We start from the raw sequence: 27,845 nt of genomic DNA, 5'->3' as shown, positions 1-27,845 counted from the left end.
CTCCCACTAAAGGTAAAATCATCCCTCCCACTGCTCAAGATATGGCCATGGAGGAGGAAACGTAAGATGTTGTGGTTATCCCTAGCTCCAGAGAATAGAATTCAGCTGATATCGATAGGGTTATGAGAAGAATGTCATTTTTTGCAGACTTCTATGAAAAAGATCCTAATTATTTTCACAGTTATGCCAATACACCAGCTACCTCTGCCCCTTCAGGGTCCAAGCCCCTCAACCCCCTGCTAAAAGACTGTGCTCTGAGGACCGGCTGTAGTGAAAAAGGAGAACCCGCACCCCCCTGGGACCAGCTCATAGTGCAATAAAATCACTCCTAATCACCTTCCCACACAAGTAAGTTTATGCAAAAGCACGATGAACTCAGTCTGGAAGAAAGCCAATCACACAGAATATATGATGCTTGCATTTATTTTCTACAGTGTCTAATGAGAACTAAGCAGCATTTTACAATAATATTCAGCGTAGAATTGACCCCTCGCTGGTAACTCTTAATCTTACTTGTGCAGTTAATCCCCGAGTTGAAAAATTATTCCGTGCCGCACTCTCCGATCCTCTGTACATTAGGGTCAATTAAAAACCGGCTCCCTGGTGGTAACAGCCACCAGAAAGAGGGCAGTTACACCAATTGCTTCTTCTGAAGCACATCCCGATAAAGAGAACAAAAGACTTATATATATGCTTTGGGCAGGAAAGTTGCCTCCACTTCCACCTATCAGGCACAAATTGCCAATAGTGCCAATCTTTTGGCAAGCTACAATTGCCATCAGTGGGAAGAAGTAGCTCCTTTGGTATCTTCCGCACCTGAACCACTGAACTGGCAGCAGATGGAGGTCTGTATCAGGATGCATACCGAAAACAAACTTTGATGCAGCAGATAATGCTGGAAGATTAATAGCCGAAGGCACTGTAATAAAGCGTCAGACATGCCGGTGGAGCCGAACGTACTATTCAGCAAGGGAGTGGAGAAGCTTTAAAAACGGCTAAGAACGAGTACGAGACCCTAAAATCCCTCGTACAACTCACGACTAAACCCCCAGGACAGAGCGGAAACACTAGTTTCATCACTTTCGGGGCCAAAGCACCCGCAGGGGTTCAAACTACTATCAACATCAAGGAACCTCATGGGGCAACAATCTGTTCCAATCATCGCAGGGCTTCCCCAGAGGGCAGCGCAGAGGCCGCGCTAGGGGTAGAGGCAGCCCCGCCAGAGGTGGTACGCCATCCAGTAAACGGTGACATTCTGCTTCGGGTCTCCTCCCGTGCATCCACAGTAGGGGGGTGGATTTCCACCTTCACCCACACATGGGAGGGAATCACTTCGGACAGATGGGGCTGTCCGCAGGATACTATAAAGCTACTAGGGCGCCCCCACGACCATCCTCCGAGACCGAAGGTACACTCGTTGGAACACAAGGAAATCCTCCTCAAGGAGATTGCCATTCTGCTTGCAAAGGATGCCATAGAACTCGTCCTGGGCAGCCAGGTAAACAGGGGTATTTATTCAACCTACTTCCTTGTGCCATAAAAAATCTAACAATGCGCCCAGTATTAGATTTGTGCCCTGCAAACACGTATGTCAAGCCACAAAAATTCTGCATGACTACACTACAAGAGGTAATCCCCCGTACTAAAAAAGGGGGATTACATGGCAACATTGGATATTCTTGCATTTCAAAATAGACGACCAGTTCAAGTTGCTGCCCTTCGGTATTGCCTCGTCTCCAAGGGTATTCACCTAGGTAATGGCGGTGGTGGCGACGCACCTACGCAGGGAGGCAATCCCAGTGTACCCTTACCTGGACAACTGGCTCATTACAGGGGAGTTGCCCCGAATTTGGAGACTAAACAGCAAAAGAACAATTGACCTCCTTCCAATTGGGCTTCTCAATCAATGAGAAAAAATCCAGCCTGGTGCCAAGGACCTCCAAAACAGTCTTAGGAGCTGTCCTAAACGCCCAATAGGGGTTGGCCTTTCCATCAGAGGAAATAACTCAAAATGTGCTGGAAATTCTGCAATATCAGGCCGGTCGCCAAATAAGGGTGCACAAAGCGATGCATTTGGTAGACATGATGGCATCTTGTATTTAACTGGTTCCCCATGCGCGCCTGCGCATGTGACCAATGCAGGAATGGGTGTCGAACAGTGGCCTCTGGCAAATGGTCAGTGGGACGATCTAGTGGTCGTTTCGCCAACACTAGTACAGGGTCTTCGCTGATGGAAAAGGGAGAATCTTACGAAGGGGAAACCCTTCTACGATCCAGAGATGCAGGCTGTCATCACAACAGATGCCTCCCTGGCAGGGTGGGGAGCTCACTATCTTCACCACACAGCTCAGGGTCTCTGGTCTCACACAGTGGCTCAGAACCACATCAATCTGCTAGAACTTCTGGCAGTCTTCAGAGCGCTTCGGGCATTCGAACCCCTCCTATCCAACCAGTCAGTGCAGATCTTGCAATGTTTTACTTAAACAAACAAGGGGGCACTCGATCTCCCAAACAAGGGGGCACTCGATCTCCCAATCTGTCCAGACTTGCCCAGAAAATTTGGAACTGGGCACTCAAACTGAAGATTTACTTGTCATCCCAACATGTTCTAGGGGAACTCCACTCGCTAGCAGATGCTCTGAGCAGAGATCCCCTCCCAGAGGAACACGAGTGGCGACTACACAAAGTCGTAGGCGACCGCTTCTCTCAGTGGGGTTTCCCCACTATAGACCTATTCGTCACAAGCAAAAAAGACAATTCCCAGACTTCGCATCCAGGTTCCCCCAGCCAGGCTCCAAGGGGAACGCCCTATGGATGAATTGGTCAGGGATGTTTGCCTATGCTTTTCCACCAACCCCTCTGATGAGGAAAGTGGTGAACAAAATCCACAGGGAACCGATGACGCTCATCCTGGTTGCTCCTATGTGGGCGAGACAACCATGGTATCCACACCTACGCATACTGGCAATGTGCGCTCCCGTGCCGGTACAACATACTCTCCCAGCACCAGGGGCAAACAGTGCATCCTCGGCCGACCTCGATGAACTTGGCAGCATGGCTCCTGAAGCCGGAGGAGCCCGAGAAACTTGGAAAGAAAAACCGCAGCGTTTCCAACACAATAACGTTGTATTTATGTTTGCGGTCTCTTCAAAAGCGACCGCAAACATAAATACAACGTTTTTAAAGCTGCAGTTTTATTTCTAAGTTTTCCGGGCTCCTCCAGCCCGGAAAACTTATAAAAAAAAACGCAGCTAGTGCTTATTTTTTTAAAAAAAATAAATAGCACTTACCGAGATTCAGCTGCAGCTTTCCTGCTCTGGTCTCCGGTCCCCGTCCTCCGCGTACAGCACTAATGAAGGGAAAGCCACCCAGTGGTAGCTTTTTTTACTACAGCTGACTGGCTTTTCCTTCATTGGTGCCTCAACAGCAAAAGCCAGCACAGGAGGGCATCCATTTCACAAAATGGATGCGCCCATGTGCTTGCTTTTGCGAATTTTGAGCTTGAATAGCTCAGAATTTTACATAGGAAGTTTTAAAAAAGAGAATGCTAGTATTTTTTTTTTATGTTGCCTATCTATTTTTTAAATAAAATGTTTTACTAGACCATGCCTTTAAACCATATAAGCACGTACAATACACCTTCAAATAACAAAACTCGCCCTGAACCCCCTACAATTGGAATGATGTCCACGGACACCAAAATTGTCTACAGAATCTGCAAACCCCTTTTTCACCTGTATGAGCAACTCCATATCATCTTTATTCCACTCCCCTACCCTTTCCACGGCCTCTTTCAGCCATCAAATAACTCCAGATGTGTTTTTCAAAATGTTTGTTCACAGTGCTGTACACGGACTACTGTGTAGTCCTCGAACTCGGCAGCACCTGCACGTCTTTTTTTCACCTATAAAAACCACTTCATATCATCTTTATTCCACCCCCCCACCCTTTCCAGCACCTCTTTCAGCCACCAAATAACCCCAAATGTCTTTTCCAGACTTTTCCCCCACTGCGCTATCTGTGGACCTCAGCCGCTGTCAGTTGATCAACATGGTGACCATTTAAAAAATATGACGCACCTCACGCTTTTCACCATCCAATTGGTGGGCGTGAACGTTGTCTGCAGATATATATTTGGCTTGTGAAAATCCGTCCAGTTGTTTTTTTTAAAAACAACCAAAAAGTAGGTCTAAAAAAATGTGTGAAATCCATGTCCGGTCCGTGGACACACTTCCCTGTTCTCTCCGCGGACAGGACAAAGATTGGATAATCGACTTGCGTCATATCCGCGGACATGCAACGTGTTGTCTGATTGGTTGGGATGAGGGGTGTCCAATTGTTTCGATGCGCAGACATGCGCTGGAAGTGAGCATAAATCCAATTTTGGGGAGTGTGTTTGTGTGTATGAGTGCTTGAAGAGGGTGGGGGAGTAAGAGATGGGTCAAATGCTGTATTTGTTTAGGTGGGAGAAGGCCGTAATGTGTTTGCGGTGTCCGTGGGAATACTAGACAGTGGGCGCACTACTGGCTATTTTAGTTTAGTGGTTTTGGTTCGTTAGAAGAGCATTGGGTGAAGAAGGTATGTAGTGAAGAGTTTGTTCGTTGGTTGTAATTATTTTTTAGAATGTTATTTGAAGTGCATAGTTTTGAGGTGGATTTATTATGCTTTTAGGTTGTGGTCGTTTGCTAGGTGTTTGTTTCTATGGGTGTGTTACGCTGCGGTGGTTGTGGCCAGGGCTTAGAGTCCTGGGTAAATGGCCAAAGGCCATGCACCCGAGACTCTGGGCCTTGGCCACAGACACCGCAGCATAACTCTACAATGCTACCGAACATTTTGATTGTGGTATGGGGGCTGCTTGGGGGATATGTTTTCAAAAATGTGTGTACTGATTGGTAGTAGTGTAATAGTGTTTATAGGATAGTAAAATGATGTGTGGATTGGTGAAGGGAAGCACTTACTTTTTTGTATGGAAATAGGTTTCTTGTGAGTTCTCGTTCGTACTTCAGACACTGTTAATGTAGACATGGATTTCTTTGTTTTTACAGTAGTAGTGCTTTCTGATAATTGTGCATAGCATGTACATGCACTTTTCTTTGCCAGTGTGCATTCTGAATATTTTAGTTAGAATATGTTAGTTGAATGTGCTTTAGAAATGAGTACAATAGTGTAAGCGCACAGAGCAAACTTGCCTTCGTAAGGCGGTGTCATTTGATGTTAGGAGATAGAAGAAATAATCGCATGCTTTTTCTATTTTTTACAGGGTAAATGGCAGGAACTGTATGGAAAAGTATACAATGTATGTATTTGTGAAGGTGTGGGGAAATAAAATCAGAAGGATTTTATGAGGTCAGCAGCTTATTACTCAGTAAGTGATTACTAAAGTACTAGGTGATTCTGTGGTGCTTGGAGATGTGAGCGTCTGAAATAAATAAGTGTTGCAAGGAAGGACCTGGTGCTTGTGTTGCAGACTGAAGGTAAGGGGGGGAGATGTTGTATGCCTTACTTTACAACACTGTACATAGTTGTAGATGATATATAGATATGACTGCACCTGTGTATAGTTGAATGGGCAACCAGCTGGAATGAGAGAGCTGTCTAGATTGGAAGAACAGTTGTAGAGGCAGTGGTGGTGTTTCAGCTGGGAGCCTTTCAAATGATATTGGCTATCTGTGTGCATAAATAAAGATGCATGTACTCGTCCTGGCTGTGTGTAATTTTATAACACACTAGAAAGTCTTTTTCCATATTTGTACTGTTATTTCTTGCATCTTTTAACTTGAAATGGCACTTTGTTAGATAGCTGTGTGTTGTCTCTGATTAGTAATCTAGTCATTTATAAAGGAAGTTGAAATGATAGAATGTATGTGAAATATGCAGAATGTATAGAAATGAAATTGTATGTACATCTTATGCATTAAATGCTATCATGGTTGAAATGTGGGTAAATACGTGGCAGTGGTTACAGAAATTATAGAATGAATGAAGAAAATAAGTTTGCAGTTAATATAATGGGTAAATAAAAAAGAAATTTGGACAGCAGAGAACTTTGCAAATAACACTTGATCATAGCAGATGGGAGAAATGACAGTAAGCTTGTTTTATAGGTTACACAAGGTAAGTGGCAGTTACTCTGTTTATATGCATTTATACAAGAGATGTACATGTACCATACATGCCAATCCTCCCGATATCAGCGGAGACTTCCCATTTATCCTTGAAAAATATGTTATTATTGACGTTCTCCTGCCAAAAATACCTCTTTGTCCAATGCATTCTTATGACACAAATGTTGTCTTCGAATTTTTTGGAGGAAATGTCGCTCCCAGGTGGGTCGGAACGTTGGCATGTATGATGTACTGTGCAAAAGATATTCATACCTGTACTTTGTGTTCATGCATGTGGATGTGCATGAATCTGCAGCTACAAATGTTAGAGAGATTAATAGTAGTTGCTGTAGGTGCTTTGCAGTCACAGTTCAATTGTACTCGGAGTGATCAACAGTACATCTAAAGTGCTGAATTGTGATGGAGTTGGATGTAGAGGTCTTGCATGTGATTGGTGGATGGTTGTGTGGCTGCTTAACAGTAGCCAATAAGGGAATGGTGCAGAGAGTGAAGTGGAAAGGGTAGAAGGGCTGCCCCAGTGTTACCCACCGGCTCCGCGGATTGCGCAGCTGTTCGCAGACAGGACATGGCACATCCAGGGCTTCTGTGCCTGGTTTCAATGTGCAGGCAATGGTAGAAGTTTGCCAATATATGGCTAGGGTTAACAGTCACATGTGGTTGTCCTGTACTGTGGTGCTTTGCATTTGGGTTATGTCAGTGCCCCTACTTTGTTAAACGATCTAGAAAACTTGGTTCAGGCAGTAATGAAACTACTTCCAAATGCCAAGGTAATTTTTTTCTGGTTTGGTACCTAGGGCAATATGGGACAATAGTTCTGTTTTTTTTGTCCTCAGCAAAATATTGCTAGGTGTTTAATCAACCAAGGCATGTTTGCTTTTATGATTAGAGCTGGCATGTTCTTTTGCAACAATGACATTAACTTTGGTAATGTTGATTACTTTAAAAAAGATGGCATGTCTTTATGTTTTGTGGGAAATGCTGTGCTGTTTTGGAACATAAGGGATGATTTGGAGAAGCTTATGTGAAGATTTTTGGAGGAAAATTAAAGGAAAAAAACCCAAAGAAAATACAAAATAAAAGGTGTTTCTGAAGCATCTGCAAAAAAACAATAAAAAGGCTCTTTTCAGAGCCACCCTCAAAGGGGAAATGTGGCACACTATTTAAATTTTAATTCCCCATGCTCAGATTTTACGATTTGTCTGCGGACACCGCGGTTGTCCGCGGACAGCACATATTACGTATGGGGATTTTGAGGTTGAGAGGCATGCAAATGAGACCTAGCACAGGAAGGGATTGGTCAATAGGGTTTACTGGGTGTGATGTGTGAGCAGAGAGTTTGTCAGAAAGTCTTTTTCCTTAGAGGAGATGGCTATGGCTGTGTATTTCAGAAAGCAGATTGGATTTTAGGAGATTCGTGGGTAAATTGATTGGATGTGCATGCAGATCGCTGCGGAGTGGCTGTACATCTTGGATTCCCTCATGTGGAAGTGCAATGGCATGGAGTGCGTGGAATGAAGCGGCTGGATTTGGTACCTCTTTGTGCTTCTGTGGTGACAGTGTCATCCAGACATTATTATTCATTGTGGAGGGAAGAGTTTAGGACATGTTTCTGGAATCTCTTTGCGATTTGCAATGAAAGAAGGATTTGGGAAAGTCATGGACATGTATCCAAACGCCAGAGTAATTTTTTCCTGTATTGCACTTACACCAATGTGGCTACGTTCTTCATTTGGTCCACAAATGGAGAAAGCAAAGCACAATGTTAACCAGGCTTTCTGTGCCTTTTTGAGCGATGTTGGTATGTCCTCTTTTCACAATGAAAACATTGTTTCGTAGTACACATATTTTTCGCAGAGATGGAGTACATCTTACTTATGCCGGCAATCAGATTTTTCTGCGAAATTTACAAAATGCATTGCAGCCTTTTTTTGGAATTGCAGCAATCCATTTTGCAGTAGGTGTTGACCATTTTCGAAACACAAAAAAACACAGCAAAAAGGCCCTTTTTAGAGCCAACACTTCCTCCCAGAGAAAAGTGCAATGGTCGTGACAGGGCAGCACAGCAAAGATTTTAGAGACCCACGGACAGTACGCAGACTTGTACAAATGCACAGGGCCTTGCGCATTTCATTGACACTCCTCTTTTTGAACTGTGAAAGGCGGCTCTGAAAAGAGCCTTTTTTTTGTTGTTTTATATTTCTTTTGGTTTTGTAAACGCGACACACAAGGAAAGGAGGGTAAGGAAGGAACACCAACCACGGGGATAAGAAAGGGCAGGTGGAGAGGGGAAGATGTAGGGTGGGCCTTATTCAGGGAGGTAGCACTTCTCATGCTCTTTGACCACAGTCTCGAAAGCACTTCGAAGGTTCTCCTCCCTGCAGAGTGCTGCGTCACAGTACATGGACAATACTGTGTCCCTCGAAAGGTAAGGATCAACAGCATCATGTATGGCCTGCCTATTACATTTGTAATAACCTTTGAGTCGAGTAATGGCCGAAATTCCAAAACTGATAAACCCTCCCCGAATGCAAAGTTTTGTAAAGATTTGTTAAAATATAAAAATTAAGCGTCCCCTTCCCCCCCCGTGTGCAGCCTACTTCACAATCATTTTTCCACAGCCAAACAAAGGTACATTTTCGCCAAGCGCACAGCCCAAACCACTGGACAGATTATTTGGACCGGGTCTGAAACAACTTGAGCACGAAGCGTTGACTCGTGATCCATGCATGCTTTGGGGTTATTCCATACAGTCATTTTTTTTAATTTTTGACGGAGCAGAGGGTGCCCCTTCCCAAAAATAGATAGATATCTTGAGGATCTACCCAAAACGGTGGGTTTCTAGAAAGGAAACTGCAGCCATCTTGTTTTTCTCTTGATGCAAGAGATATTCGTGGCTATAGCCGAGGATATGGGAAAGTGAAATTCAGGAAAAAAGCTATTTGCACATCAAGAAACAAACAAATGCCATTAGGCTAGAAGGCACCAAGTGAAATTTGGGAGTTGGAGGGGTCTAGGGAGTAAGTTTGCAACACAGAGCTTTGTATAGCCAACATCTCAAAGCAAAATGCGTCACAGAAACGGTGTTTGTTGGTGGGGGGAGGGAGAGGTTAGGGGAGGTGAGGAGGCCGTCTGGGAATTGAGGGGAGCTGGCACAGATATGGGGCGCTGGCACAGATGAGGGGCGCACTTGGTGAGGGCCTGGTTGGGGCAGGAAAGCATTTTTGTTTTTCAGCCGTTTTGACAATATTCGCGGCTATATTGTAGGCTATAAAGGACCATGGATAGCCGATAGTATGTGTAGTTCAGTACTCGCAGTTTCTTTTTTTTCTTTTTTCAAAAGATATTTTTACAGCTGTAGTGACGTTGGGGGTTACAAATCGGTGACTGGATTACCTTCCAGGTCTCCCATGCATGCAGTATCCAGGACAGATGCTGCTTAGCTTCAAAATGAGGAATGAACCAGTCTCCTCAGGCCATGTTACCCGATAAATGAGCCAAAGTTACAAGACCACTTGGAGAAATGGGCCAGCCCTTTCCTTGCTTTGAAGCTAAGCAGGGTCAGTACTGCTTTGAAACAGTCCTGTTTTGAAAATAGTCCTGCTGGCACACCAGGGTTAAAGACTTTATATTATTTTTTATTTAAAACCGTATATTTTGGTAATGCGTTTGATCCATTTGGCCTCCTTCATTGAAACGTTCACCCAATCACTGCATGATTTTAAGAAGGTCTTTTGATCTGCATTACCAATGGTTTCATAGCTTTGTGTCTTCCATTGCACGTGGGCCAGCGCAAACAATACTTTCTTTGCAGCTCAGGGGAGGGGCTTACCACACAGTACCATTATTCCCTTAATATATTGCTCTACTTTTAGACTTTGAAAACAGCAGGGGCAAATACACACCACTCCTCTGCAGCTGTATCTTTTAAATAAAAAAAAAATGTTTATTTAACTAATTTAATTAAAAGAAAAGCAATGCAACTGGGAGGTGGCGAGGTTTGTTGCAGTGCATCCTGTGATCTTATTTGGCATGAGGGCGTTTAGACGTGGATGCAATGTCAGCCACGTCCAAACATCCCTTGCGGCAAAATAACGGCATCGGAACGGCTTTCGCAACAAAATGGGCACTGCGGCAGCATGTCTGTGCCAAATCGGCGCATGGCAAAATGACGGTGCCGAAAAGGGGTATACCGCTTAGGGCGCGCTGCTTAACCAAAGTGTGTGGCAAATCATTTAGTCTCACTGCACATTACCTAAAACCATTGAGTTCTCAAAGCCTGCAATACGAAGGCCATGGCTAGTGGTCTGGTAGCGTTTTAAAATAAATGGACAGTGGGCACCAGTGGCCATGGTCGAAGACCATGGTCGAAGACCATGCTAGTGGTCTAGAAGAGTTCTAAAAATCTATGGAATAACAAAACCCTTGAAATTCAAGGAAAGAAACTTTAGTTGCAGGGACGTTAAGGTGATAACTAAATGCAACAAAACCACTGAAATTCAGCTAAAGCCATCTTAACTTTGCGCCCCCTGTTGCACAGCCTATGACCACAATGATATCACAGATCACATCACTGATGACAACACTAATCACATTGAATATAATGGATTACATCAATAATGGAATTAGACATAACACATCATTTATAAAGTTAGCTCATTAAAAGGTTGATTACCGTAATAACAATTTAGGCCGTGTACTTGGCCATGACAAAGGCTGGGGGACTTTCTAGTACCAAAGGCCATAGCTGTTGGTTGATTAGTGTTAAAAAAAATACCAATGTGCATGGTTAAAAGCCATGTCTAGTAGCCATCACCGTTTTAAAATATACAGCGGGCAACGTTGAAAGCTGTAGTCAGTGGCCATTGCTAAAGGTCATAGCTAGTGCCCATTAATATGTTGGAATATGCCGTCAGCACAGCCAAAGGATGTGGCCACTGGGCTACTATTGTGTTGAAGACCATGCCTAGTGGCTGGTTAGTGTATTTAATATACAGTGGGCACGGCCAAAGGCCAACGCTTATTGCATTTTATTATACAGTGGACATGACCAAAAGATGTACAAACTGATCATGGTCAAAGGCCATGGTTAGTGGCTCGTTTATATGTTAGAATATTTAGTGGGCATAGTCAAAGATTGTTTCCACTGGCCAGTAGTGTGCTAAAGTCCATGGCTAGTGCTTGAACATTGTATATGATGTACAGTGGACACGGTTGAAAGCTGTATCCACTGGTAAACACCAAAATCTATGGGTGGTCCCCTATTATGGTTTTAAAATATTCAGTGCACATGGGTGAAGGTTATGACCACTGTCCAGAACTGAAGGCTATGACGTGTACACATTACTGTGTTAAAATATATTTAGCCTTGCACACTGACCATGGCTGAAGGCCATGCTTAATGCCAGTTACTGCTGTAATGTAATTAGTGATGTGGTCTGTGATGTCATTGTGGCTATAGGTTGCGCAACAGGGGTGCAAAGTTAAGGTGGCTTTAGCTGAATTTCGGGTTTTTTTTTGTGTAAGTTCTCACCTTAACGTCCCTGCAACTAAAATGTTTACCTTGAATATCTAAATATTACGTGTGTATTCTAGTACATTGATGTGTCATACTAGATATTGTTGGTGCATGGTTGGGTGAGGAACTCAAGATGTGCTCAATGTGTAGGCTTTTCCACTTGATAGTTCATGAAATGGTCACCCTTTAGCAGGATGAAAGATCTGGGAGTGTTGAGCCAACTGTCAGATGTCCCAGGATCAAGTGTTGGATGTTTGTAGGTAAATGGTGATGGTATATAAGGTTAGGGGATCAGGAAATAATGAAATAACTGCCATCTTCAGTGGCTCAATCGTTGTTCTTGGTGAGGAAGGTGGATCAGAAGGGGTTATGTAGCTGAGGAGGACCGTGACCTGAGTGTCAGTATGACCCTTCTAATTCCCCCTCTAATATTAATGTCTGCAGTAGAGGCTTCAGGGAAAACCCTCACATGTAGGAACTTTGAGGTGTCCCTCCATCTTGAATGGGGAAGAGTCTTGAAATGAATGGAGGAATCATTACTGCATACATTTGGTGATCACAAGGCAATGTCATCTTGTCTTACAAAAAAAATCCTTTTTTTCTCCTCCTGCAGGGACGCGTCGCTGTCCCATCACCCTGGTGCTGGGTCATGGCAGCCTGGTCCCGTACTGCGGTACTGAACCTATACCGGACTCTGTTGCGGGAGGGCCGCCACCTAAAGTACACAGACCGTGACTTCTATTTTGCTACTGTCCGCCGGGAGTTCCGACGCAACCAAGACTTGACTGAGCCAGATGAGAAAGCACGTCAGTTGGAGAAGGGGCAGTACTTCTTGCAGACCAGGCTGGGTGGGCTAGTCTGATGCAGAGTGCGAGGATTGGCACTGAGCCCCTGACACTTTGAAAAGACTGTTCCAACATTTCTTTAATCTTTTGGCTGGTTCAAAGTTTCAGGCAAGTTGCCGGCGAACTAAAATAATTGTATTGGAACCTTTCCTTAGGTGTGATATCTAATTTGTTGTAATGTTCACTGTTAGAATTTTTTTTTTCTGGTTGTGTACCAAACTCCTATATTCATAAGAGCTCACTTAAACAATGAGGCCCGTTTTGTTTTGAACCCCCATGCTCTGTAGGGTATGAAACGCTCAATCTCCTCAGTGATGTTGGTCAACTACTAATTCAGGACTTCTAGCATGTCCTGCATTCACTTAAACATATGTAAATGGGTAGCTTTGGGCTCCAGCAACATTGCTGATTTCAAACTGTACTCTGAAAAATTACTCTGTTGCATTCATCATCTCATCCTTGTTACCATTTACAAAATGGCTTGTTACCAGAGCTGGCAGATCCCAATTGCTAATGGCAGGTTTTTTCTAGGTCTTCTATCATTGAATACTAATGCTGCTGTGCTTTTTGCCTTCTAGGGGGTCTGTAAGGATGGCTGGCGCTGGAGAGCAGAAAGGAAAGAAGGAGGAGAACGGTCTTGGGACAGCCATTGACTTTGTCCTCTCAAATGCCCGGGTTGTACTGGGCGTGGGTGGGGCAGCCATGTTGGGCATCGCCACGTTGGCAGTGAAACGGGTGAGTGGCCAGTACTATTGGCAATGTTGGGAGGGCATTGTTGGGTGCAATCAAATCACAATCACCTGCCAAGACACAAGAGTGGAGTTCTGGGCTGGGACACTGTGTTTGGAGTTGGTAGTGGCATTGAGGAGCAGATATAAAACCATTTGCTGTGATACTGCAGAGCATGCCTGTGGGTTGCGGGAGGGCTGGTTTGCTTCACAACACTGGGCTAGAAAAAGTGTGTGTGTGCAAACAAGCCGAAAGTCCGAGTCCACCTCTACAAATCAATACGGTACAATCGTTAATGGCACCAGTGAACAAAAAATAAATTAAGAAATACCTTGTAAAATAAGGTGTTTTTCATTTGTAGACCGACTAGAACGATCGTACGTAGACATACCCTAACTAAAAAAGACCTATTCATCAAATGTCAATAGGGTTCATGAAGAACTTGGTTGTAATCACCAAATCCTAAAAAGGGAAACCAATTGCACGATGAAACAGTTGACATAAATATATAAAGCCCTTTTAAAATTCCCTCATGACTCCACCAATGTCTACTTTCATTTGTAAAGACAAACTCTTGTTTCAATCCCCTTGTTTATTCTGGGATTTTCGTCATGGGAAGATTGAGGGTGTAGTTTACAGAATCTGAAGGAAAAAAGTATAGACATAGCGAGGTGTGATTTTTATCTGAGCATGAAAGGGGGTAGTTCATTTGAGAATGGAGGGAAGTCCCACAGTGGGTTTTACCTCCGGGTAATCAATCTTCTGTCACTAAGAAGTAATTCATTTGGCCAACAATCTTCTTCATCAATAAAAGCTGGCAAAGCTTTAGGAACAAAAACTATATGTATTGCTAGAAAAGTGATTAATAATGTTGTAGTGAGACTGTTCACAAAATGAAATAGGAAGGAGGAAAAAAAGAGGATACACAATTCATGAATTGCAATTTCTCATATAAAATGTGGAAAGCAAGAATTGCTCACTTGATTATAGGCAGAGACTGAGAAAGAAAATCAAACCAGTGTTGTTGAACAACGTTATGGGGAAATCTTCATTGGGGGAGCAGTGGGGTGGCGGCCAAGGTGAACACTTTAGTACTGCAAATAATTTGAGCAGTGTATTAATAGCTGTGGCGATAAAAGCCAGGCTGCCAATCTAAATGTGGCCATGCGTTCCAGCCTGACTGTGTGATCGCGGTCTGCAAAGATTGTGACGGCAAACCATGGTGCAGCTAAATGGGACCATGCTCTGACCATACAGCTGACGTTCCAACCCGAATGCAGTCACTTTTGCAAAGACTGTAGGGGAAGTGACATATAAAGGACTACTTCTCGTTTAAATTTTAAGTGAGGAAAGACACCCATATTTCAAGGGAGGACCTGCGAAATATTCAGAATTATGAGTTCTGTGTCACATGCTGGACTCTAAATATTTGAATGAAAAATTGTGTTTTTAGTTTAGCAGAACCATACACAGTGCCCACTTCAATTTATATAATATATTTATGTTTGAGTTCATAATTGAACCTTTCCAAATACATGAAACAGTACATCAATATGTTAAAGAGTTTTTACAACAATTAATTAGTTAAATAATTTGCAATATTCACTTAAAACACACTACACACTATTCCATTTAAGGTGAATTTGAGCCTAGTCCCAAATGTCCTAGGATCCTGAAAGTCAATCAGACATGAAACGTGTCAAAGTGCATTGGGCTAACAGACACGTCAGATTTGTCGTTTAACAATACAATGACAATACCTTGGGTCACAATAATGCCACGTTAATAATGTCAGAGTGGGGCACCTTATTAAAGCGTATAGTCTACTGTAATAGGGACCAGACGAGAAATAAGGGGAATCGGAAGAAAGTAGAAGACAAAGAGACAGAGACATTGTATTGGGTAATAAGGAAAGATTCTATCTGGGTGCATAGGCTCAGCAACACTGTGGACTGAATCTGAGTCTGTGTTCAGGCAATAAAGCCAAAACTGATCAGACTTGATTGAGTCAAACTTGCTTACAAAATGGCCCAGAGTACACATATATTTTGAACCCAATTTCGCACACTGCGTCTTTGTTTTGTGTAGCTTGAAATGTAAATCTGCGAATTTAGACACATTCCAAAATTGAATTGATCTGAGAAACTATTAGGTGACCTGGTGGGCAATGCTATTTTGTATGAATTTTGGGGAGCATATAGGAGACAGGCATTCTTGTTTTTTTTTTTTTTTAATTAGAAAATCAGATTCTTGTTGAAAGAAAATGATGCCCTGTTCATAGGCTCTTGTGATGCGAGACAAAATTAATAATGCTAGGTTATTAGCGGGATCCACTTTTAATTCGGTATAGCTAGAAAGATAATTTAGTTGGTGCAAACATTAAATCTATTTAATACAATCTAATAATAAAATTGCTCCCCCTTTATCCGCTGGGTGGATGATTTATTGTCTTCAGACAGGGATTTGAGGGCTAAAGATTTTTGTTTTGTGATGTGAGGTTTTCTGTAGAATTTTTACTTTTTGCAACACCCTACATTCTAAAACATTGGACTTTTGGTTGACGAGCTGTTATAATAGGGTTCATGAGTGGAAGGAATGCTCAGGCCCATATTGTTCAAATATTGTATGGTAGGTAAATGTAAAAATGTAATTATTTATTTATTTTAATACCTGTTCAATTCCCCTCACTCTAAGAAGTCGTAAAAATGGCTGGTGTCGAATGAAAGAACTTTCTCTAGTAGATTTTCTTGCTATTCTATCAATGTATGTGAAGATACATTAATCACCAGCATTGCTGCAAGTTATCAGTTAGTCATCCCATTTCGGGAGCGACCATGACCATCTCCTAAAATACCAGATGCTGTATTCGGGTCCTGACATGGGTCAAAATTTCCATTGTTGCCTTTTCTCTGACCGCAGTGTAAATTCCCACCTCTAGTGTCTTCTTGCTTTTTAAGATTTGATGGACCTGGTTGTGGATCAAACTGTTCTGTACTCCCCCCCCCCCCCCCCCCCTCTTGAATTAATATGAAGTGTCTCTGAACCTCGTTCTTCCTTCGATTTATACAGATTAGAAAATTGGCCTTATGATGGTGTAGGCGGATGACCTTTATCCATATATGAATAAACATTGAGTTTTGAGAACTGACTCCAATCTTTAAGTTACGAAGTCTGTAATTCATGGTTTATGCAGGGTGCAAAATTTCAAATTGTAAGCCAGCTATAAAAAGCGACTCGCCACCTCAATGCTATACATACACACATAACACAATTTCTTTCACGACAAGAGTCGAATCACTAGCCAATAGCTAGTGGCAAGTGCAAATTTTGCACCCCAGTGTATGTTTTCAATTCTTTGATCTATGCTTGTACCTCTTCCAACTTTTTTTAAAATGGTCTAATGAAATTAATGAATATATAGCCGCTTCCTTTTTGGTGAGATCATCGGAGATTCAGTTGCTGTGTAAATGATCAACACCAGGCTCCACCTGGTTTTGAATACTATGTTGTCTAGAAAAAGACATATTACATATTTCGTAGTCCTTGGGGAAGGCTTTACCCCATAAATATTCAAGCATGATCGCCTCATGAAGTTCTAATCGGCCATTTTTTAAGTTGTGCAATTTCGTCACAGGTTTCAATAGTGATAATAGACTCGAAACATCTGAGCTACCTAGAATAGAAACCCAAGTAAGTACATTCTCAACATATTGGTCAAAAAATGAAAGAATCCCTTTCTCAGACATCGTGTGGCCCCAAATTAAAAAAATGTTGGGGAAGGGAAGAAAAAAAACTCACTATAGCTAATGTTCTTAATGCCAGACACACACATTTGAATAGCCTAAAACGCAACCAACAGTGTCACTATTCATGCAAAGAACATTCAAGATTTGAACCTGCACTGGGTAACTGATGGGAGGATATCCCAGAGTTAAATATATGCAAACAAACTCCCAATCCGAAAGCCCCCTCTAGGAATCGATGCAGTGCAATCGATTTTGCATTCTTTCAGAAAAAATGTAATATACCTGAATGAGTTCACAGCTGCACAACTACTTTGCATATCATACATTATTTGGTAGCACCATGTTACAAATGGGCAGAAATAAAGGTATAACAAATGTATTCAGCATTTTATGCATAAATTCCATGGATCAAATGGATAAGCAAGAGCTAAAAGTAGCTCCTGGGTATCCAGCATTAGCCAGTGACATGGAGCTAACACTGGGGAACGTGCGTGTAGTTCATAGTGTGGCACAAATCTAACTTCCCTATAAAATGCAAACCTATCATTTTGTCCATTATTTATGACTCCTCCCCCCCCAACCCCATGCTTTAAATGTTACATAGTTGTGTCTTAATGTTTATTAATAAAATTGTCATAAACTCATTGGTGTGTTTGTTCAAAATCAGTTTGCCCAAGCTGCTAAAAGTAGTCCCTGTTAGCTGTTGTTATCCAGCTGACTAGGCTCTTCTGGGCAATAAGCAGGAGCTAAATGGCTCCCAGCTCCCCTCAATTTCGAACCCTCTATTCAACAATAGTCTTATAAATACAATGTGTTTAATTGGCATTTGAAAGATGGAAGAGTTACAAAAAGTCTACCTTTCCACTAATTGTCTTCCCATAATCTGTGCAACAAAGACACAAATGAGGCTGTTCATAGTCGCCGTTGTCACATGCAAATTACTTCTGTATTATTACACAAGGGCAGCCTAATAGGCCTGCACTTTGCGGTTACATCATAGCTTTCAAACTCTCCATATTTTACACAGGAGTCTTCTCTTGCTCGGGAAAACTACAGATTTGTTTAAGTATTAGTAAATCTGCAAGTACCCCTTCAGACTTTGGGTCTTTGGACATTCCACCATTGCTTTATGGCTCCTTTGGCGAGTCACATCGTTGTTAAATAGCCATGACAATCCATCGACTGAACCCTGTTTTAGCATGACAAAAGCAATACGAGCTCTGTAAGAATGTATTGATGGCATGGTTGGTCTACCAACGAAGGATGCCTCATGTATAAATTGTCCCAAAGAACAGTTGGAGAGTGAGAAATGATGACCAGCATCTCACAATGGACTTCGGTTCATTCCTCTGTAAGCTCTGGTACCCAAACTTGATGATGATGACGATATTGCTAAGATTTGAATGGCTGTGCCATCGTCTTAGAGGGCACTTGACCTAGTATTCAAATCACTAGATCAAATCGCCATGTACATATTTCATTTCCTCTTTCCAGATTTGCTTTAATTTGTTCTTTTGCATTCTCCCCTTTGTTCGGCATGTCATGTAATCCTGCTTTACATCATTTCACCTTCACCTTTACCTTTTATTAAATATTGGTTGTGTATACTATAACAAATGTGCAGCTCTACCACAGTCACTGCTAAGCGCATAAAATGAAACATCGTCTTGAAAGACACCGAAGAAGCAGGCTGTTCATTTGAATCTGAGCCTCACCTTTACAAGAAGGAAGGGCATTTTGCGAGACAAAATGGTGTGTGTTTAAGGCAATAGAAGGAGAGGCGCGGGGTGGTGGGAGGTTCAGGGTCACTTACCCGGTGGTCAGGAACACATGTTTGCAAGAGGGCTAGCATTCATCATGTGGTGCTGATGTACTTGGTGCTTGAGGGCTGGGACTACGAGATTCGGGTTGTCAATTGCTCCATTTCCACACTGTCACATTTTCCAGGCTGGCTTCTCATGTTGCAACGCTCTGCCTGCATAAATCTGTAAGCACATACTTGTAATAGAAAAAGCAAAACTACAATGTTCAGCTTGCAAAGGGCTTTTTCTTCAAAAGCTGGAATTGGGTAAAGCTGATGCTGATTTTAATTTTAATAACTCATGCATGTCTTTCTATGGCTAATTATCCTGTACCTGCCCTTATGGTGTGCAAAAAGTTAACAGGGTGATTGTTTTCAACTGCTGCAGTTAATGGATTTTGAATTATCCTGTTTTTAACTTTATTTGATCCACCGTTGCCCCCATTTCCGAAGTGAAGTGTTGTTGATTCTGATGACACGAGACCAGTTGGCACCAAGTGTTTGCACACTGAATATGTCTTGTTACAAAGCTTTGTCTTATCCTTGCCTTTATGTGCACATATGATGCTACATAGCCCCACTAACCACCTTTGTCATATTCCTCCTTATATCTGCACCACTAGCAGTCTCATTTTATTTGTTCTGTTCCTTTTCCAGATGTATGACCGGGCCATCAGTGCACCTGCAAGCCCGAATAGGGCGAACCTGTCTGGCAAGAGAAGCTGGGAGGAGCCCAGCTGGCTTGGGTCCTCATCCCGACTCAACAAGGATATGAAAAGTGGGGTCAGCCGCTCACTGCAGACTCTGCCAACTGACCCGTGTGCATTTGAAACCGGTGAGAGGGCGTTGAGCTCTGGTGACAAGGTTTTGGAGGAGGTTCAGCTTGTTGAAGAAGAGAGTCGGTAGTAGGATCGGACTGATGGGTGGCTTATGCTAGTATCACAAGATAAATAAGTAGTTCTTGGGCTGGAGTAACAAGGCAGGTGAGGAAAGGTTCCAGAACGGAGGTCACAGTTGTATACGGGGCAGTTGAGGATGAAAAGGTTCAAAGAACAGATGAGGGGTGGGCTAACAGGGGAGGTTAGGAGGTCGGAAAGGCAACTTCAATAATGTGAGAGGCGAGGTGGACCTTTTTAGTAGACTGTCCCTTGCTCCCTGATTGTACTCTGCTCCTTTCCCTGTTTACTCCCTACCCTCTTTACTGTCTCATCTTCTCGCACCCTCATCCTGCCTCATGCGCGGTCTCTCTTCCTCTAATCCTTCTTGCACTCTTCCCCCTCTTGTCATCCTTGTTTTTCATTAATCACCTTTCCTACTGCACCTTTCCGTTGCTATTCTTCCTTCACTTTTGCTTCCTTTGACCCTCTTGTCTTGATTGCAGACACACTCAGACCCAAGCCATCAGTCCGCAAATGCCAGGTGGATATGAAGAAGGCCCGTCTACGCCTGTCGATGCAGGAGAAGCTCTTTGCCTATTACCGCCGGCATGTGACCATCCCACCAGGTGAACAGGCCCTGGCCAAGCAGGCTGCTGTGGACATCTGTTCTGAGCTGCGTACCATCATCCACAGCAAACTCCCAGATATGCCGCTGCGAGACATGTACTTAAGTGGGAGCTTGTATGACGACCTGCAGGTGAGGTCTTTCATGCTGGAAGCCCCACTTTATTTGAACTGTTCTTTATAACCGGGGCGAGTGGAGATAGGAAGTCTAAATGTTAGAAAGCAAGCTATTCCTCAGGCTACACCGATTTAGCTGGTAATTTCTCAGGTGACTGATCTGCCTGTAAGCCAAAGGAGAGAAGTGATGTTTGCAAGGTTACACACTTCTTACATCCTTAGCTCAGATTGCAAAGATCTTAAAGGTGTGTGGCTCAGATGGCGCACACATGCCTCAGCTGTTTGGACATTACTGATAAACGACTGCAGTGTTTCTTTACTATGAACTGGCTCTCATGTAATGGCTTGTAGCAGATGCTTGTACTAACCTTCTACCCACCATTATTTTCCTCCTGCAGGTGGTGACTGCTGACCACATACAGCTCATGGTCCCGTTGGTCTTGGAGCGTAACCTATGGTCTTGTGTCCCCGGCGAGGAGACCATCTTGAACCTGCCTGGCTTCTGCCTTGTGCGACGAGAGAACCTAGAGTACTTTCCTCGCGGTGGCAGCTACTGGGACCGCTGCGTGGTGGGTGGATATCTGTCACCTAAGGTGGTAGTGGAAACCTTTGAGAAGCTTGTGGCAGGCTCCATTAATTGGTCGGCCATTGGCAGTGTCCTGGACTATGTCATCAGGCCCATGGTCCCTTCAGAGACCCTGGCCCTGGAGGTACAGTATGAAGCTGATCGCTGTCTCATTATAGACTTCCTGCCTTGCCTCGCTATTGATGAACGATTTCTGGTGGCCCGGCCACACCGCTTTGCCCAGTATGATGCCATGTGGCAGCTAAGCCTACGGCCTGCTGAGACAGCCCGGTTAAGGTCCTTGGACCAGCAAGATACAGGCTGCCGCTCTGTCTGCCTCAAGATCCTCAAAGCAGCCTGCAAACGACACCCGTCGCTCTCCCGACTCTCAGCCTCGCAGCTCACGAACGTGGTCTTGAATACTAGTGAGCAGGGTACCAGCTGGGCTCAGGAGGCTCTGGCTGACCGCTTCCTACAAGTGCTTCGAGAACTTGTAGGTTGCCTCGAGAGGGGCGTGCTTCCATCTGCATTGGAGCCACGAATCAATCTGCTCTCTGAGCTGACGGCCGCTGAGGTGGACGAGCTAGGCTATACCCTGTACTGTGCTCTGTCTGAGCCTGAATTGCTGCTACGAACTGACATATGACTAATTTGGCTGCTCTATGGTGTGTGTTTTTATGCATGAGATGGGGTGGCATGGGATCCAACAAAAGTACAGTTTGAGAAGGCAGTGTTTGTCCTGGCACTAGCCAATACCAACCTCCCTTTGTCATAAATTGTATCCAAATTATTTTTTTGAAGACCAGATATTTGCAACTCCAAATGAGGTTCTTGGATCAGATCATGTATACGTTAGACTATCCTCTATGAATTTGTATTCTATATTGATGGTCACATGTTGATTGTTAATGAAATCTTTTGATGTTGCTGTTCTTTGAACTTTGGTTTCCAACGTCATAAACGCTGCTTCTGCTCCTCGGTTATTGTCTTCCAGTGGTGGCCTTATCCCCACCTGAAAGCCCTTCTCTCTTGCTGGGCTACCCACTCTGACCAATTGACTAGCACCTCAGGAGTGTTGCTTCTTTTCAGCGTCTTCCAAGACTCCTGACGTAACAGACCCCCTCATGCTCTTCCATTTTTCCTTCTCTTTAAATGCATTGTTATTCCCTGCCAATTTGTTTGCGTTCTTAACTTGCCGGTTACCACCCGGTTGGACCAGTAGATTTAGGGTGCTAACTAAGTATTCTCACACAAATATGATCCCAGAAACATGCACTCCAGTTATTGCCCTCCTCACCCCAGTCGCCAACAGTTTCACAGATGTGTTTGAGTTCCCTGCTGATTAGCTTTAGACTCTGCCCACTCCCTGCTAGGCTTTTTCAGCAATTAAAACATTTAATCATTTTAAAAGTGGAGTGGCATACCGAGTAAACAACTGTGTTTAGCTTATTTAAAAGAGATGATTTTGTTTGGACAATCTTCCCACATTTGGGCAACCCATACTGGAACCATTCATTTGTCTCCATTCGAAAGTTGGGAATAGTTGCCTGTTTGTGTGTAGAAGAGCTTAATGCTGAACCAAGGCAATCTGAGACCTTTGTGGAAGGTGCAAGGAGTCCTAAACAGTACCTCATATTTCCATGTGTAGAGTCCAATGCCAGTGAGCTACTACAGTCTTGTTGACATTGGGATGATGGGTTCTCATCTTGGATCAGGCAGACCTATTTTGCACCCACTTGGTGCGTCTCAACAAATATGATGGTATGCCATGGAACAATGTATCGTCCCCTACAAGAGGCAGGATTCTATTTAAGCCAATAATGGGCAGACAAGCTCAGGTAAATGTCTTTCTGACTTCCTTCAGGTCCTAAGAATGGTCACTTAAATAGCATTGACTTGAGGAGCCGGTGAGTGTTCAAGTAACGACCTAAGGTTTTTTCACCTTACTCGTAGGAACTTGATGTCCTTTGGATTGTGGGCAGGCATCCTTAATCCATAAAGCACCTTACTGTTGAGGACCATGATTTCATTCTTGTTGGGACAGGGTTTCAGAGAGCTCCCAAACAGTGTCACTCTGAGCCTTCACACATTTTCTAATGCTGAAAACGATGGCTATGGACCTCCACCAAACCTGTGGAGGATCTAGGAGTCTGAATTATCAAATTAATCCTGCCAGGGAGGTAATGTTAAGAGTTGATGACAATTATGAGCTTCTTATGATTGCCCAGAGGAAAGCGCCGCACTACAGGCTGAAATATGAGGTAGTTTCTCTCTGTCTAAGGGTGTGGGTTTCGACCCATTCTGGGGCTTAGTCTTAAAAATAAGTATGGTGGCAGTGTGACAGAACTCTGATGGCTCCACTGGTAATCTGGGCAGACTATCGCCCCCTGCGTCGATGAGTAGCAAGTGGAACGCAGCACAAATTCAGTCCCCTCTAATGGATGATGAACCTCGTCTCGTTTTAGAGCTGTGGCCAACGTTAATGAAGGCTTTTCACCATGTGCCTTCCCAACTGCTTAGGTTCTTAGCTCATATGTGCTAGCATGTTCTTTGGTACCTTGTTTCACATAGTCCACTGATTTTCTTTTTCTCTACTTTCATTCATCCTTTTTGGCAACTGACCATGCTGGATTCATCGTTTGCCCTCAAGGGGATATACTTTTAAGATTGGTGCCATTTTGTTTGTTCAATGCCTACCTAGAAGCAACTTTCCTTTGACCAAAAATGACTCTGGTCGTATACTTATTTGCAGACCTTTTGTATGGATTTGGTAGTTGGGGGAGAAGGGAGTAGGGACCTTCATCCCTAGGTGTGAAGATTTGTAGTGCTTTCTGTTGAGCCTTACTAGGTGTAGCAAGTTTCCCAGTTTTTGTCGTCGTTGTTTCCAGAGCCCTTTTGCCTCTTCAGTTGCATGTTTCATCTAGGACATACCGCAGTCAGCCCCAGACGATACTTAGCATTTAGTGCTCACTGCTGCTTAAGCAAGCATGCATACATGCGTTTAATAGCAGGTAGAAAAAGTCACATTCTCTCTGTATTGTTATGAGTTAGTCTTTGATCCGCCTTGTGTGGCCCCAAGCATAACAGACTTTGACTGCTGAGCGTTCCTTTGACGCTTCCTCCTCATGTGCTGATGGAAAGATTCCTTTGGTTGATAGAATTCCTGGCAAGGCTTTCACTCTTAGTTTCTTTTACTTCTGCTGAGGTCATGGTCTGTAAGCACTAACTGATGTTCCTCTTATTTGAAAACTGTTGAGGATTGACCTGTCTAGTCCCAGTTACTGTCGCATCCTAAACCAGCTTTTGTTGTGGTGGCTATCAAGGAAATGTGATGTGGCCCAGTTAAGTACCACTTTCTAGTGTTGATTTCCCTACTTATGACATTTTGAACCGATCATTTTGCCTCCTCTGCCATTATTGGGTAAGTTTACTAATGGGAAAACATGCTATGTAAGAAAGGGACTTGATACGGCTATGAAAGACACTGCGTTACACCTGGTCTTGTTTCACAAACTACTCCAGCATATGAGCAGGCATAGTGATGTACCAGTGATGACGCAATCGAATGAAAAAGTTGCCTCTAACAATTGCTCTCAGAAATGCCTTCAAAGGTGGAGCAATGTTCGTTGCCGTTAATGCATCACAACTTCGAGCAGTCCAGTGATTTAAGTGCACAGTTGGAGGCAAATATGTTACTGCACTTTTTTCTGTAGTCCAGTAGGGAGACTGTGCGGGTTTTGGAAAGCCACTTTGAAAGCAACACCGGTGAGGGTTTTCCACAACCAATTGGAAGGTGTGGAGGCTGCATTTTGTATTGACAGCTAATTGAGGGCAGACGTAAACTATTTGGTCACCACTAACTGGAAAGCAGGAATTGTGTTCGCGCGTTCAGTTTTTACGGTCGATCAGAAGGGCACATTGCTGCTGTGCTAATTTGGTGGGGTTTGGAAAGTTCGTTCGAGGGGGCAGTCCTATGCAATGTTTCTTGATAGCTAATTCAGAAAGGAGGGCTGTGTTCCATCACTGCCAGTGGGTACGAATCAGCTCTCTACTGGTGCTCTTTGCTAATCGTTTAGTGGGATTTGCTCACCGTAAACCCTTTGGTAAGTTCAAGTAAGTGAGTGGCATTAATTAGAATGTGTGCTCAACCTTCTGATTTGAGTGGGCCTGCCTGCTGATCACAACCTAAGTATTTATTGCAGAAAGTCTTGTTGTATTAGGTACTTATGTCCTTCACACAGCTGGAGTATATTTATACGGGAAACTTGAGTGCTTCACAGGTATCAACGGGTCACCCAGTAACCTGAGTATCACACAATCCTTCAAATAACCAGGGCTTCATAATGACCTAGAGCGAATCTACCCAAAATGTCTCATTTTCACACATCCAGCCTCTGAACCACCCTCATACAGATAGCCAAAGCATTGCATCCTCACAAAAATGGAGCGAAGGTGCCTTGCCTCCCTCTCTCAGTGATGCTGATGCCATTCACCCGATCACCCCCCACTGCTGGTAGCTTGCATGTTGGTTATCATGGAAGTTACTCGTCACTCTGAGACAAAAGTCTCACTCAGGGAGCGCAACCACACAGGTGGATCTATAATCCGTACTTGGACGTGCTTTGCTGCATCACTCTTTAGAGGCTTTGTCACGTGTACCAGGACAGAATAAAAACCAAATGTAATCACACAGGCTCAGCATATGATTGCTCTGTTTTTGCCATCTGCTGTAAATTAAGGAGGGCACGATATGTATGTATAAACTTTGTATTTACCCTTATGTATTGTTCTTCAGCTCGAGTATTGTTTAAATATTCCCTGCCCCCCGAGGTCATAGAAGCGGGCTGCACAGAACTGTTTTCAGCCCTTAATAAAGCTCGACTTCTGCAGAGAGGGAAGATTGTTATAATGCAATCCACCAACTACAGCAGCACCCTGAATTATTATTTTTTTAAATACGTTCTGACCATTAGTCTACAAAACTAGGAAAACTAGACAAGACGACACTGCTTTCTGAAATGCATACCAAACAGCAGCACTATTGTTACATGTAACGAAATGTCTCACTTAACTTGGGATTCATCTTGCACCAAATGAACAAATATCGAACACTGCCCAACCTATGAGGACTGGCTGTCAGAAGCCCACTACTTGACACGTGCATTTTTTTATGTGTTTTTATTTTTGTGGTGGACCTTGCTTACTGTGAGGTTGACAACCATCTTAATGTAGACATGAACCTTGAACATCACCCAAGTTATACACAAAACACCCCCCCCCACCCGGCCCAAACATAAGACATTCACTTAAAACAAACAACCCAGCCGTTGGGACTGGCCCGTACAGATAAAACAAGCTAGTGCATGCAATCATCCCAAAACACACAGGCGGCAGTTTCTCATGGTTCTGGACCTATCCTTCTACCCGCACTAACCGACCCCATCCTTTTTCTGCAGAACCATGTGAGCCCCTAGAGACTGCCCCTGGCTGGTAGCAGTGCGCGGTATACGTCAACATAACATATAACATTTATTGAAATCCATGTGACTGGTATACAGATCTTTGCATGGGAAGGATTCCTGCCAGTGATGCTGTTGGAGCCTTGCCTCATGTAGAATTAATCAGGGCATGGTCTGTATGCGCTTTCCTAGTGATCCCTGCTTCATATCTCCCACGGTTGCCACTGTATCTTTCATCCTATCCAGTATTACTAAGGGAACATTTTAACTCTTTGCCGTGTAGCCACTATTGGTAATCAAGGTTCTCCTTGACCGCCTACTTCTCAAAGTCAACCTTCCATTGCATCTGTTATATACAATCCAGTGAGAAACTTAATCCTGTGTCACTACCAATTGAGCAAGTGGCCTCAGCTCCAATGTTTTACAAAATTGCATATAAGAATAGACGTTTCCTATGTCTGGGAGAGCTAGTTTCAGAACCCCAAAGACTGAGAAGCAAAGGCACTTTCTCCAAATCCTGCTACAATTGAATTTTGGGATGGTGAAAACTTTAAAGCAGTGGATCTTTGTTTCCGTGTTGTGCCATGTAGGATAAAACATGTAAGGAATGGATGGATACTGCTAATGCATGAAGGATCACAAATAGACCTCGAACATTGCTAGTCTCCCAAATGTTAGCAAAAGCAGTGAACTCCGAATTGGAGAGATTCAATTATCTTTGAAGGGTTTTCTTTAGTGGTGTGCTGCAGCAATTGGGTGGCTCTATGGCATTTTTAACAAGGAGGCTGGAGCTGCTAAATAGATGCAACATAACTAATCCAATGGAGGCATTAACCTTCTCTGGGAAGGCAAGATATGGGAAGAGTAATTTCAAATAAAGGAGGCTGGGGAAACCAGTCTTCTAGTTTGGCCAACTCTGCTATTCCAACAAAGGTCCTTGTCGAAATGAGCACCCAGTCTTCACTGTATACGACATAGAAGAAGAAGGGGCCAGGGGTAATTCATGGCAAGGTGAAGGGGGCCCACAATTTGTGTTTTGGTTCAATTTAACATTGACTGATTGGTTAGGCTAACATTTCTCAATTAGAGCTATGGTGGGGTTTGCAAATTGTATGAGGCTCTTAAAAGTATCAGGGGGCGTGGGGCATAATTCAAGTAAAAGGCCAAACAATCTAATGTTGCAAGGAGGCAGGCAAACGTATTTACTACAATTGGGCACAAGGCAGGTCCCTGTGGAATGCCATATTTGGAAATAAATTGAGAAGAAGAATAAGATGTGTAGGCAACTTTGTAGGAGAGGTCGGTGTGGGAGGTGATGGTGTACCCTTGATATTTCATGTTAATGGGAGTTCCACCACACGCTGCTGACATTTGTATGCTCTCCACGTGCACTGGCTGATATGAAATAGAATGGGGGAGGGGTACGTTTCGAGTTAGGAAA

At 43.5% G+C, this 27,845-nt stretch overlaps 2 protein-coding genes across 3 annotated transcripts in view; both read left to right on the top strand.

The window, feature by feature from the left end:
• MIURF (mitochondrial elongation factor 1 upstream open reading frame) overlaps positions 1–12,502 on the top strand; it is a 48,044-nt gene extending 35,542 nt beyond the window's left edge. The window contains exons 2-3 of one of the 2 annotated variants that reach the window (XM_069652943.1): positions 5,261–5,365; positions 12,254–12,502. In XM_069652943.1, the coding sequence (XP_069509044.1) occupies positions 5,342–5,365; positions 12,254–12,502 (273 nt within the window). In that variant the 5' untranslated portion in view covers positions 5,261–5,341. The remainder of the gene's footprint in view (positions 1–5,260; positions 5,366–12,253) is intronic. The other variant, XM_069652944.1, reaches the window with a different exon arrangement.
• A 574-nt stretch (positions 12,503–13,076) lies between these two features.
• On the top strand, positions 13,077–25,635 carry MIEF1 (mitochondrial elongation factor 1). The gene is made up of 4 exons (XM_069652942.1): positions 13,077–13,220; positions 19,419–19,596; positions 20,143–20,396; positions 20,779–25,635. The coding sequence occupies exons 1-4, from the start codon at positions 13,077–13,079 to the stop codon at positions 21,589–21,591; spliced, it is 1,389 nt and encodes a 462-aa protein (XP_069509043.1). The 3' UTR covers positions 21,592–25,635.
• Positions 25,636–27,845: the final 2,210 nt, after the last annotated feature.

Source organism: Ambystoma mexicanum, chromosome 3q, assembly GCF_040938575.1.
Source record: "Ambystoma mexicanum isolate Mex_15411 chromosome 3q, UKY_AmexF1_1, whole genome shotgun sequence".
Taxonomy (NCBI): domain Eukaryota; kingdom Metazoa; phylum Chordata; class Amphibia; order Caudata; family Ambystomatidae; genus Ambystoma; species Ambystoma mexicanum.
This window is presented reverse-complemented; position numbering and strand designations above follow the sequence as displayed.